Raw genomic sequence first — 14,396 nt, forward strand, 5'->3', positions numbered from 1 at the left:
AGTACCGGTGGTAGTGGCTGGCAGTGGCACTGTGAAGTGAGTGAGGAGGAGGAGTCCGGAGAGTGACGCGTTGAGGGAGGCCGGGCAGCGGGCGGTTCAGCGGTAGTACCCTTGTGGTACTTCCGCCCTTTCTCTGACCTCACGTCCTCTGCATACGAGGGTACGCGTCGCGCGTACCCTCGTATGCGTCATCACGCAGAGGACGTGAGGTCAGATGAGTTAATGCCAAAAAACTCTATTTTGGTCTCATCAGACCACAGCACCTTCTCCCAGTCACTCACAGAATCATTCAGGTGTTCATTGGCAAACTTCAGACGGGCCTGCACATGTGCCTTCTTGAGCAGGGGGACCTTGCGAGCCCTGCAGGATTGTAATCCATTGCGGTGTAATGTGTTTCCAATACTTTTCTTGGTGACTGTGGTCCCTGCTAATTGGAGGTCATTCACTAACTCCTCCCGTGTAGTTCTAGGATGCTTTTTCACCTTTCTCAGAACCATTGACACCCCACGAGGTGAGATCTTGCGTGGAGCCCCAGAGCGAGGTCGATTGATGGTCATTTTGTGCTCCTTCCATTTTCGAACAATCGCACCAACAGTTGTCACCTTCTCTCCCAGCTTCTTGCTAATGGTTTTGTAGCCCATTCCAGCCTTGTGCAGGTCTACAATTTTGTCTCTGACATCCTTGGACAGCTCTTTGGTCTTTCCCATGTTGGCGAGTTTGGAGTCTGCTTGATTGATTGATTCTGTGGACAGGTGTCTTTTATACAGGTGACTAGTTAAGACAGGTGTCCTTAATGAGGGTGACTAATTGAGTAGAAGTGTCTAACCACTCTGTGGGAGCCAGAACTCTTAATGGTTGGTAGGGGTTCAAAAACTTATTTCACTCAATGAAATGCAAATCAGTTGCTATCTTTTATTTAAGGTTATTTTTTCGATTTTCCTTTTGATGTGCTATCTGCCACTGTTAAAATAAACCTACCATTGAAATGATACTGTTCTGAGACTTTTCATTTCTTTGTCATTGGACAAACTTACAAAATCAGTGAGGGGTCAAATAATTATTTCCTCCACTGTATGTATGTATGTAAATATATATATATATATATATACATATATATATATACACATACATATATATACATACATACATATACATACATACATATATACATATATATATATATACATATATATATATATATATATATATATATATATATATATATATATATATATATATATATATATATATATATATATATATATATATATATATATATATACATATACATATATATATATACATATATATATACATATATATATATATATATATATATATACATATACATATATATGCATATACATACATTCATACACATATACATACATACACACACACTAGCTGATTGCCCGACGTTGCCCGGGTATGTGTTTGGCTTGTGTTGGCTCTGCCCACTTTTTCTAACCCTAACACACAATTACTCAATGACCAAGTATGTGAGCTTTGCGGTCTTTGGTATCAATAATTTCTATTGAAATGAAACAAATACGATTGGCTGTTTATGGCTCCACTCCCTTTTCTGAATTTGAACCCCAGACACTTAACGACCGACTGTAGCAGGTTTGAGGTCTCTGCCATTAAAAGTGTAAGAATGGCTGTAGTTTCAATATTCCCCTTGAAAATCAATAGGTTCATTTTGATTGGCTTTTATAGACTCCACCCACTTTTCTGAATATTAATCCCAGTCACCCAACGACCAACTGTGCAAAGTTTGAGAGCCCTACCATTAACAGTGTAAGAATGGCTGCAGTTTACATTTTCCCAGTGACATTTGTATTTGTCTCCGCCCACTATTTGGTTATGGGGATCAAAAGTATCCTTTATGTTATTCTCAGGTAATGTACTATGTGTGTGCCAAATTTCATTCAAATCCGTTCAGCCATTTTTGCGTGATCGAGTAACAAACATCCAAACATCCGAACTTTCACATTTATAAGTAAGATATAGCTATCTATCTCTATCTCTATATCTATCTATCTATCTATCTATCTATCTATCTATCTATCTATCTATCTATCTATCTATATCTATCTATATATATATATCATTATTATATTCCGTGGTGCAGAAAATATACAATATATATCTGTACAGAGTTTGTATGGCCTCCCCATGTCTGCATGGGTTTCCTCCGGGCATTCAGGTGTCCTCCCACAACCCAATGACATACAGATAAGTGAATTGGCTTCCCCCTAAATTGGCCCTAGACAGTGATACATGCATTACACGATACATACGTAGACATAGGACTGTGGTAGGGTTAGATTGTGAGCCCCTCTGAGGGACAGTTAGTGACAAGACATTATATTCTGTACAGCACTGCAGAAGATGTCAGCGCTATATTAATACTAAATAATAATAGTTACCTAGATCAGGGCCTAGCCACATTTAAGTTGGATATAATAACATTAAATTCTACATGGCAACAGCAGCAATGCAGGATGTGTCACAAGAGAAGTGACTAGCAGTGCATCTACCACCTCTCGACTGTTCTCATAGTGATTGTTTCAGGTGAGCGTCTAGGAATGATCACTGCACAGATACGCTGCTGTGCTGCCCGCCATGCAGTCTGTTTAGCTCTATGGAAGAGGGGGAAATGGGAAGGTGAGACTTTCACCTGACGAGACCGTGAGCAGTGATGGGAATCTGGCGCCTGTCTGTAGCTTTAGCCATCACACGGTATATGTAGATCTAGGACTGAAGACGGTGTGTTTACCTTTATCTGGGGTTTCAGGGTTTCGTGGAGCAGGAATCCAATCTGTACGGCCTCTTCTGTCATATTAGTTATAATGCAGAGCTGCTGTCCCAGCCGGTCTGAAGAAACAAGACAAGAGCACAACACAGGTCACTGAGAGGAACAGGGTGGGCAGAAAGTCAACCAAAACTACTGGAAACTGCATACAGATCAGTGGGATCGATTTTCTGATGAAACAGATGTTGGAAGGGAAATTGAATCGTGTGTACTTAAAGCGGTATAAAACCCTGACATAATATTCAATAAAAACAGGTTTTCCTACTTTTTATATGCCATACGGTTATCATATTTGCATTTGTGCATAAGTATTATTATTCATTTAGAAATTACAAGTTCCCAAAAGTACAGTATTTTGCTTTGAGTGCCGACTTTGCATTTTATTCATAACTGTTTTTATTCATTAATTATTGAAGGCAAAAATGCTTTGCGTGTCTGTCTGTGTCCAGGAGCTTCTGCACAGTCAGATAATGTGTCACATTCCTCACTTGATACAATTAAGTAAACACAAGATAACATTATCTCCTCTTTAGGGTGGTGCAGATTTCTCTGCACTGAACTTTTAAATCCTGTGTGTAACCCTTTCAATGCTGTTGTATATAATATGCTGTAAATAATTTTGTAAAGTAAAGAAGAGATGCTGGCTTTCATTCCGCTTGAAGCCCCATTCACACGCTCAACAGCGGTCTTTTATGCTGCACAATTGTCAAGTAACTTTTGTTGTGAAACAAGTTGAAACAACTAAAAAAAGTATTTTGCTATTGTTCAGACATTGTAATAAGTCCAACAGTTGGATTGACTTCTTATCAGTCTTATCAGCTGTTTGAACAATAGCAAAATACTTTTTTTAGTTGTTTCAGCTTGTTTCACAACAAAAGTTGCTTGCCAATTGTGCAGCATAAAAGACCGCTGTTGAGCGAGTGAATGGGGCTTTAGCATAAATGTGCATCAGAGTTTTTTGCTCTGAGAGCAGGTTACACCACCCTGCAGAGTGACTCACGCAGGAGGAGTGCAGGCTGTCCCCTCTCTGCCATCTAATAAACGGACTGAGACTGATGTGTAGTCCACAATTTGTGGTGTATTATTTACAGTATTAACCTCCTTAGCGGTAACCCCGATTCAGGCTCGGGCCAGAAATCCACAACTCAGAGCGGTAAACCCGAGCTGGATCCGTGGGAGGTAAGTAATGTGCAGGGCTGCCCCAGATCTATGTAGCGGTATGATTTTTAGGGTCAAAACAAGCATGGGCAAACTTGGCCCTCCAGCTGTTGAGGAACTACAAGTCCCACAATGCATTGCTGGAGTCTGACAGCCACAGTAATGACTCATAAAGGCAAATGCATTGTGGGATTTGTAGTTCCTTAACAGCTGGAGGGCCAAGTTTGCCCATGCCTGGAGCTTGTGGGAAAATTGCACCGCTTTCAGAACCTGAAATCTGGAAATAATTATACCGCTAAGGGGGTGTTAAAGGGCACCTGAAGTGAGAGGGATATGGAGGCTGCCAAATTTCCTTTTAAACAATACCAGTTACCTGGCATATTGCTGATCTCTGGCTGCAGTAGTCTCTGAATCACACAAAACAAGCATGCAGCTAATTCAGTCACACCTCAGTCAGAGCACCTGATATGCTGCATGCTTGTTTCAGGGTCTATGACTAAAAGTATTAGAAGCAGAAGATGAGCAGGATAGCCAGGCAACTGAAATGTGGAATTTGCCAACCCTCTCCCCCTCCCCCAAGCATTCTGGTAGAGCAGGTATATTTTGACCTGGCTTTAGAACTCTCAGTAAACAATTATTCGTCAGTGATGCACCTGACAGGGCTAAAGATGTCACCATTGGTGATAAATGTCAGAATGTAAATCAGGGAGAGGAGAGATTTTACAATGGGCAAACACTGACTAAATAGTTTATAAATGAATAATGTAAAAAAAAATAAGCAATTTTATTCATGACATTATTTTCACGACAGTTCCTCTTTAAGACATTCTAAGCACTCATAAGTATAATCGTGGCTTATTCAGCGTGGCTGAGCAGAGGGGTCAGTGACACCTAGAAGCGTTGGCATTAGCTCGTCTTCGATATGGCCGCCCGGCGTTCGCACACTTCAAGTGGGAGACGAGTGAAGCTGTCAGAGAAAGTCTTACGGAACTGAAGTTGTTAATTACTTAAAGCCGTCCGCAATAAAAAAAAAATGATAATAAAATTGAGTTTTCCGAGCTGTGACTCCAACTGACCGACCTGCAAATACGAATAATAGGGAGAAAAGATAAAAACGTAGGTCTTGTTTGAATATGAATTTGTGCGCACAGACAGCCTCGCTGACTTTACCCCCGAAGAATGAGAGACTCATCGCTGAAACTTGTTGCCTGTCTTACATGTCCGGGCACACGAGAAATGCTGGCGTCCCAACACTGAACCCGAGGTGAAAATAAACCAAAGAGATTAACAATTGTATTTATCCTCCTACTCCTAAAGATGACTTATTTAGACAACCCATTGTTTTATTTTAGGTTTAAAGGGATACTGTAGGGGGGTCGGGGGGAAATGAGTTGAACTTACCCGGGGCTTCTAATGGTCCCCCGCAGACATCCTGCGCCCGCGCAGCCACTCACTGATGCTCCGGCCCCGCCTCCGGTTCACTTCTGGAATTTCTGACTTTAAAGTCAGAAAACCACTGCGCCTGCATTGTCGTGTCCTCGATCCCGCTGATGTCACCAGGAGCGTACTGCGCAGGCACAGACCATACTGGGCTTCTGCTATACACTCCTGGTGACATCAGCGGGATAGAGGACAAGGCAACGAAGGCGCAGTGGTTTTCTGACTTTAAAGTCAGAAATTCCAGAAGTGAACTGGAGGCGGAGCCAGAGCATCGGTGAGTGGCTGCGCCAACACAGGATGTCTGCGGGGAACCATTAGAAGCCCCGGGTAAGTTCAGCTCATTTTCCCCCGACCCCCTACAGTATCCCTTTAAGCATTTACAAAGCAGATTGAAAGTTTTATTGTCTCTGCTCAGTGGCAGTCTAATAAAGGGCCCTAAACAGAAGAAAAAAATACCTGGAGTTTCCTCCAGCCCTTCGTACTCCGTGAGGTCCTTTACCGTCCTCTCGGCTCCCTACATTCTAATGCTGGCGGATCTGTTAGCACGCAACTTGGCCAGGAGTCGTGCGCAACTGCGCATGCGTGGCCCGTCCGCCTTGCTTTTGTGCTGGTCGCCGTGAGTGTTCTGCACATGCACAGTTCTTGGAAGAAAGAATCGCGCATGCGCAGGATGCTTAAAGCGACGGGCGCATGAACAGGCAACGCACGCACAGTTGTGCATGACTCCCGGCCAGGTAACGCGCTAACGTAGCCGCCAGCGGCAGAATGGAGGGAACCCAGAGGACATCGGGGGACCTCACGGACTACGGGGGGGGGGGGGGGGGGGGCTGACTGGAGGAAGCCCCGGGTAAGTTCAGTATGGCATTCTTTTCTTCTATTCAGGGTCCCTTTAAGAACGGTCCTAGAGTTAAAAAATACATGAACTATTGACCTTTTTCTATCTCTCCCCTTGCCCTCACAAGTTGTATTCTGCCAGGAAAACTTTTATGGCTGTAATTTGCTTATCAGTGATGTTTACTATATTCCCGATAAGCTACAGATGAGACAGAAGCTGCCACTTCCATGCCTAGAAATTAACTCTTTCAGGCAGCAAAGTAAAAAAAAAATCATAACAGCCAGGTTAGGTTATTAACCACTTAACGACCGCTTAACACCGATAGGCGGCGGCTGGTCGTTAGTGGTTTTACATGGAAACGGCCACTCGTTCCATGTCAGTTCACGGAGGGTGTCTCCATGAACAGCCTGCGAGCCTCCGATCGCGGCCCGCAGGCTAAATGTAAACACGCGGGGAAGAAATTCCCTGTGTTTACATCATACGGCGCTGCTGTGCAGCAGCGCCGTAAAGGAGATCGGCGATCCCCGGCCTCTGATTGGCTGAAGCCTGTCAGAGGCGGCGCAGGACGGATCTCCGTCTTGTGCCGCCCACAGCGAGAGGGAGGGTTGGAGAGGGAGGGAGGAAATGGCTGCGGAGGGGGGCTTTGAGGAGCCCCCGCTTGTCACACATAACCGGCGGCGATCAGACCCCCCCCAGCAGGACATCCCCCTTGTGGGGAAAAAAGGGGGAGGGGGAAGTCTGATCGCCCTGGCTGCCACACGATCTGTGCTGCGGGCTGGAGAGCCCGCGCAGCACAGATCTAAGAAAACAAGCCCGGTCCTTAAGTGGTTAATATGTTTTGCACTGTACATACATGTTTATCTCATGTCACGTGTCGCCTCAGGTACAGTTTGAAAGAAAAGAAAAGTTTTCTGTAAAAAAAATAAAATAAAACCGCTAGGTGCATTCTGCACGACTTACTGAGAGAGTCTTATGGGGTCAGGACTGCTTATCATCCGTGCAAAATAAAAATATTAAAGTGGACCTGAACTCAGAACTCCTCTCTACTCTAAAAGATACACAACAGCATAATAATATTTAAATAAAAAATAATTTTTTTTGTTACAGCTGGTACAAATCTTGCAATATATCTGCACTGTTTCTACTTCCTGATTCATGGAAGCAGACATATTGTTTACATCCTGTGATTTCAAATGGGCTTATCTGCCATCGCAGTCATGTGACACAGAGAAGGGATCAAATTACAACTAGTGATTAGTCACAGATGAGGGGGAATTAGACAGGCTAAACTCTCTAAATATATACAGGGTGCATTTCTGTTATGTTTTACTAGTGTCCCATGCAAAAGTTCAGGTCCACTTTAAAATGACACAGAATAAAGCATCCCCTCTCCTTGTCTCTCCGCAGGCGGGATGTGAGGATTGTCACGCTCCCCGAACATTAAACATCTCACATCAGGTCTGCCTTCATCCAGAGCCGAAATGACACAAATGTCAATATGTGATGTCATTGCCTCGCAAGTCAGGCCCTGGGAACGGGAAAAGCTCATTCTACGCCTCGAAGTAAGAATGCGAAAATCACTCACCTGCGATCTCCACGGTTCACTTCTGTCCGCAAAGCAATTCCAAGACTTTATTCAACATCAGTTTTAATTGTTAAAGTGACACTCTACCAAAAAACGTTATTTTAGTCTTAAAGTGACACTGAAGTGAAAAAAAAGGTATGATATAATTAGTTGGTTGTGTAGTACGGATAATTACCGTAATAGGACATTAGTAGCAGAGAAAAGTCTCATTTTTATTTTTAATTACATAGCTATTTTATAACATTGCATCATTCTGTCATATTTGCAATTACAAACCACACACTGTATTTTAAACTATGAAATAGAGCTAATGACCCTTTCAACTTCCCGGCAGTAAAACCTTATCTGAAGCTGTGTCTTGTTGTTTCTTTGATGTATAAGTGCTTCAGAAAACAGCACTGCCTCTGACAAAGTTAGTCAGAGAGCTCAGCGAAGCGCTTTTGCATAGAGTTCCTTAAAGGGAACCTAAACTGAGAGGGATATGGATGCTTCCTGTTAAACAATACCAGTTGCCTAGCAGTCCTGCTGATCTCTTTGGCTGCAGTAGTGGCTGAATCACACACCTGAAACAAGCATGCAGCTAATCCAGTCTGACTTCAGTCAGAGCACCTGATCTGCATGCTTGTTCAGGGGCTGTGGCTAAAAGTATTAGAGTTGCAGGATCCACAGGAGAGTCAGGCAACTGGTATTATTCTAAAAGGAAAAATCCATATCCTTCTCCGTTTAGGTTCCCTTTAACTCCTCCTGTACTGGGAAAGAATATGAGACTCTATCTTTGCTACTAATGTTCTCTTTCTTAGCTGTACTATACAGTACATACCATGCATTATGTCATAAGCTTATGTTCACTTCAGATTCCCTTTTAAAGGACACATGAAGGGAGAGGCTTTTTGTGCGTTTTGTAGAACTAATCTTGAATCAGACTTTCTTGGAGTCCCACTTTCTTATTTTGCTTAAAAGGCTGAAGAATTGAAGTTTGAGCCAGATTTAGCATCAAACTGAATGATATGGCTGCTCCCACACAGATAAATGATGACCTGTGGAGCTCTGTATCACCATCCTGTTATCACATGTGTTTGTACAGCCACTCAGAGGTTTCATGGTCTCTAATTAGTTTTCAGAACTCAGGAGAGCCACAGCTGAAGGACAACTACTTCAACGGCACAGGCAATGCGCTGGTTAATTAGAGTGGACCTGAACTCTTGCACAGAGCAGAATGAAAACATAAGAGAAATGCACTCTGTATGCATTTAGATAGTTTAGCCTTATGGGCTTATTCTCCCTCATCTGTGACTAATCACAAGTTGCAATTTGATCTCTCAGCTGTGTCAGCTGGCTGCCTAGGCAGAGCAGCTAATTTGTAAACACGATGTTAACACTATGTTTGCTTCCATGAAAGCAGGAAGTAGACACACTTCAGATTTGTTGCAGGATTTGTATCAGCTGTAACGAAGAAATCTTTTTTCTTAAAATGTTATTATGCTGTTGCTTATCTTTTAGAGCAGAGAGGAAGTTCTGAGTTCAGGTCCCCTTGAAGCGAGAGGAATATGGAGGCTTCCATTAGACTGCAGGGCTCTCTCACCCTTTTGTGTCTTGGAATAATCCCCAGCAATTTGTGGACTACACATCACTCTCAGTCCCTGTATATTAGATGGCAGAAAAGGGACAGCCTGCACTCCTCCTGCGTGAGTCACTCTGCAGGGTGGTGTCACCAGATCACAGAGCAAAAAAGCTGATGCACGGTTCAATTTCCGATCGGTTTCATCCGAAAATGAATCCCGTTATCAGGAGCAGTTTGGACATGTACACACGATACATATTCCCATCAGATTACCTGTCGATCAGAAAATTGCGTATATCGTGTTTATAATATGGAATTGTATTTTTTGTTTCTTCGTTTCTTCTGCCCCCGTAAGCGGAGCCACACTTTAATGTATGTAACGGCTTGTACAGTACCCAGCAGATCTCCTATCCTATCTCTGGAAGCGGAGTCACACTTTATGTGCGTAATGGCTTGTACAGCACCCAGCAGATCTCCTATCCTATTTCTGGAAGCGGAGTCTCTCTTTAGCTTCCTGGCGATCTGGCTCTCCCTGTATTGTTAGCCAGTGAATCAGGTGCTCTGCTGAATAGATAGTGAGATTTCCTGCTGGGATTACCTGTACGTTCGCGGCGGCGTGCTGCACTGAAAAGACTTTTGGACAAAACACAATTATACAGTCGCTATTAATGATAAAACAGGAAGACTATGGAAGATAAACAAAGCAGGGGGGGATATATCTGGCAGCGAGGAGGAATGCCCCCCCCCCCCTTCCCTTCCCTGCAGTGGCACATTCCTGAAGAGTCTGCTCATAGATGACTTATTTTGTCTTTTGTTTGGTATTTGTCTTTATTGGAAGGATTCTGAATCGCTTCCGTCACGGGTTATGCTCAGAGCGCCCGGCTTAGCGGTGGAAAATATAATTGCCCTTAAAGGACAGGTTTGGCGGATTCCCTCTTCAGGCGGACTGCGCGCTTTCATTGTCACAAAGCGCAATTCCGCCGCCACAAACAAACTGCTATGAGCCTTTGTCAATGCTGGACGAATTTATCAATCGGTTCTCGTTATCACATTTCCACCTCAATTTACAGTCAGATGCTATTTGAAGATCTGACGGTAAGTAAAAACGGCATTACTTTTCTAGGCTGGAATCTGTACTCTGAAGTATGTACTGCCCCGATATTTTCCTCTTCCTGCATTAGTACTTACCTGCACAAAGCAGTGACCATTTTTTATTTTGAACACCTGTGCTGTACAGATGGATATTAGGGATGGATGCATCTTCACTGTAGTGAAAAGAACGGAATGACTAAAATGGCTTCATTTTTCTTTTTACAATATTCATTTATAAATGATTTAGTCAGCGTTTGTATATTTTCTGGCCCTGAATCACATTCTAAAATTCATCACATGTGGCGACATTTTCATCGCTGGCAGGTGATCTCTGTGGAATGTTTCTTTACAGCTTTTCCACATTTGTGGTTTTTAAATATGTCGCAGACAAACGCTGTAGATATCACAGGAAGAAATGCATGCGTTTATACGTGCTTTTGTATGGGTTTTGCAACACATCCATCCATATTATTATGTGCGTTGGGACTAAAAATGCATCCTTTAATGCGTTATTTAAAAGGACCACTATAGGAAAAATCGTAAACTTTATAATACATGTAAACACATTCAAATAAGAAGTACATTTCTTCCAAGATAAAATGAGCCATAAATTAAATTTTCTCCTGTGTTGCAGTCAATTATAGAAGGTAGTAGAAATCTGACAGAGCGAAGGGTTTTGGAGTAGCCCATCTCCTCATGGGGGATTCTCAGGGCTTTGTTTAGTTTCAAAAGCACTTAGTGAATGGCAGCTGCTCCATCCAACTGCCAAAAAAGTATACGGTGAGCAGGGAGGCTGGGCGGCCTCATTGTATAAATCCTTTTCAGGGAGAGTCTTTCTAAAGAATAAAGGTCTTGTTGAGAACCCCCCATGAGGAGATGGACTAGCCAAAAACCTGTCAGTTCTGTCAGATTTCTACTACTTACTGTAAGTGACAGCGACATAGGAGAAAAGTAATTTATGGCTCATTTTACTTGAACGTGTATGTGTTTACATTTTTTTTACATTTTTTCGCGATAGTGGTCTTTTAAAGTGAACCAGAGACAAAGCACCCTCATGTATTTGACCATATATATCTGTGTGAACATTAGAGAAAACACCTACCGTGCTCTCTGTTTCATTCTTCACTGCTCAGCCTGCTTGTTATTATCAGCCCTGATAAAATCCCCGACTGAGCATTCAGCCTGGCTTTGCTCAGGAATAATGATTCTGCTGAGTCTGTCTTCTCTGATGTCTTTTCAAGCCCAAGCCTGCCCCCTTCTGGCTCTGCTATAATGACTCAGCTATAATGATTCCTGAGCAAAGCCAGACTGAATGCTCAGTCTTGGATTTTATCCGGGCTAATAACAAGCAGGCTGAGCAGTGAAGGATGAAACAGAGAGCAAGGTGTTTTCTCTAATGTTCCCACTGATATATATGGTAAAATACATGAGGGTGCTTCGTCTCTGGTTCACTTTAAATGTACCACAATACAGCTCTTGAATAGAGACATGTGAAAGCGCTTTCTCTGTACTTCCTGATGTCTCTGCAGAGCACCTTGAAGAAACCCATGCCAACACAGGAGGACATACAAACTCCATGCAGATATTGTCCTTATTCAAGTGTGAATTGGGGGTCTATCGCTGAAACGCTTTCCGCCAGTCCTCCATGCTGTCCACAAGTGACTTTACAGTATCCACCTCAACACTCTCCCAATTCTGATTCTCACAATATTTGGTCAGCAAAACAGCCGAACATCGACTGCAGGAAGGGAGGAGGGGTGGGGTGTTTTCATTTTAATAAATCCAATTGTTTTTTATGAATCAAAAATATAATATAGTAGAAATCCCAGCTAGTAAAGTTCCATAACTTCTGGACTGTAATCTTGTGCATGCGCAGTATTGATCCTCGGGGACATGAGGACTTCTGAAGACTGAAGACGTATTCGACTTTGCTGTTCGCAGACCATTGCGGGAGACGGTGCAGGGAGAACAGGCCGGGAAAGGCTCTCTGGCAGGGGTCAGAAAGCTTTTTGGCTGAGTGAGCCATAAACGCCACATATTTTAAAATGCAATTCTGTGAGAGCCATACAATAGGTTTCAAACTGGCACAGTGCGCATTGCGCAACAGTGGGCTCACGTCCCTATTGCCATGGTGATGTGTATACAGTTGATCTGCCGGGCAGCGGAAGTGTCAGACACATCTTCAGCTTCTCTTGGGTTTCAGCAACATCAGCAATTTCCCCGAGAGCCAGACAGGAGAAATACAGACTAACAGCTTGTACAATTAGATAGCTGACTTGGGGGTTGATTCTCTTTGTAGGCCGAATAGGCTGCTCACTTTGGCCCAATAGGCTGCCTGTTAAGTGACAGGCAACCTATTGGGCCAAACAAAGTGCGGGGATCTCATCCTACAAAGTCACTGGACCTGACAGGGTCCAGGGAGGGACAGCCATTTGTTTTGGGGTAGCGCGAGTAAGTTAATAGTGCGTGCTACAGCATGCTATATAAGTAGAATAAGTATGTAGTCATATGTAAGGTTTTTTTCCCGGGATAGTATGGCTGTCCCTTTGGCTTTAAGAATGGCAGTCCTACATTTCCATTTCTGCCGGTAGCGAAGTTCTAACCGCCCGCCCACGAGACGAGAGTACATGTAATCTGCCGACCAAACAAGACTATGATAACTGCAGCGGCCGCACCAGATCTTTGCTGTAGGTAAGAAAGAATTATGTCGATCTTTCAGCTCATAGCGAGTCAAGTAAGCATGAGAAGCAGCTGACAAGCCGATGACAAATTAACTGTCACTCGCCTCGACACATTTCTACGCCCCCTCCCCCATCGCGACTTTTGTCTCTCGTTCACCTTATTCCGCTGTGTGCGAACAGAGGTCACCGGCAGCTTACACAAACTTCCGCAACACTTAGCATTCCCCCCCCCCCCCCCCCGGCGCGGGAGCGTGTAGAGACCTGCGCCGCCCGCGATAACGCCATTCCCATCGCCTTCCATTATCAGCAAACATTTACAGTCAAATACAACAGCAGATTAAAGCTTCCTCCTTCGGTTCGCTGGAGTGAAAATAGTGACCTATTTTAATCTCAGAGGGAGAATTTATATATATAAAATTATAGGCTGCTTTCACACTACGTCCATTGTGTTGCAGAATAATTCTGCTTGTCAACTCACCACCCGTACAATTCGGGGCGATGCTGGTAAAAAGGGCGGTAGAGGCGTCCTGTAAAAAACGAAATAGTGTCAAGGTATATATGGTAATTTGTGCGCCCGGGGGCGTCTGAGGTTATAACCGCTATTTACCGTTTATAGACACTTATAGCAGCTATTTAGCGGTTTATAGCCGCTATTTACCATCTATTATTATTATTTAATATTTATATAGCGCTGGCATTTTCCACAGTGCTGTACAGAGTGTGTAGTCTTGTCACTTAAAGGAATACTGTAGGGTGGTTGGGGGAAAATGAGTTGAACTTACACGGGACTTCTAACGGTCCCCCGCAGACATCCTGTGCCCGCGCAGCCGCTCACCGATGCTCCAGCCCCGCCTCCGTTTCACTTCTGGAATTTCAGACTTTAAAGTCTAAAAACCACTGCGCCTGCGTTGCTATGTCCTCAATCCCGCTGATGTCACCAGGAGTGTACTGCGCAGACACAGACCATACTAGGCCTGCGCAGTACGCTCCTGGTGACATCAGCTGCAGTGAGGACACGGCAACGCAGGCGCAGTGGTTTTTAGACTTTAAAGTCTGAAATTCCAGAAGTGAACCGGAGGCGGGGCCGGAGCATCGGAGAGTGGCTGCGCAGCCACAGGATGTCTGCGGGGGACCATTAGAAGCCCCGGGTAAGTTCAACTCATTTTCCCCCGACCCCCCTACAGTATCCCTTTAACTGTCCCTCAGAGAAGCTCACAATCTAGTCCCTA

The 14,396-nt window shown here is 43.8% G+C and overlaps 1 protein-coding gene across 1 annotated transcript in view; it reads right to left on the reverse strand.

Annotated features, from left to right (window-relative positions):
• Window positions 1–14,396, reverse strand: part of CRPPA (CDP-L-ribitol pyrophosphorylase A) — a 230,201-nt gene that overhangs the window by 140,149 nt on the left and 75,656 nt on the right. Inside the window, exon 6 of the mRNA XM_068235105.1 lies at window positions 2,780–2,877. Coding sequence (XP_068091206.1) covers window positions 2,780–2,877 — 98 coding nt within the window. The remainder of the gene's footprint in view (window positions 1–2,779; window positions 2,878–14,396) is intronic.

This window comes from Hyperolius riggenbachi, chromosome 5 (genome assembly GCF_040937935.1).
Source record: "Hyperolius riggenbachi isolate aHypRig1 chromosome 5, aHypRig1.pri, whole genome shotgun sequence".
Taxonomy (NCBI): Eukaryota; Metazoa; Chordata; class Amphibia; order Anura; family Hyperoliidae; genus Hyperolius; species Hyperolius riggenbachi.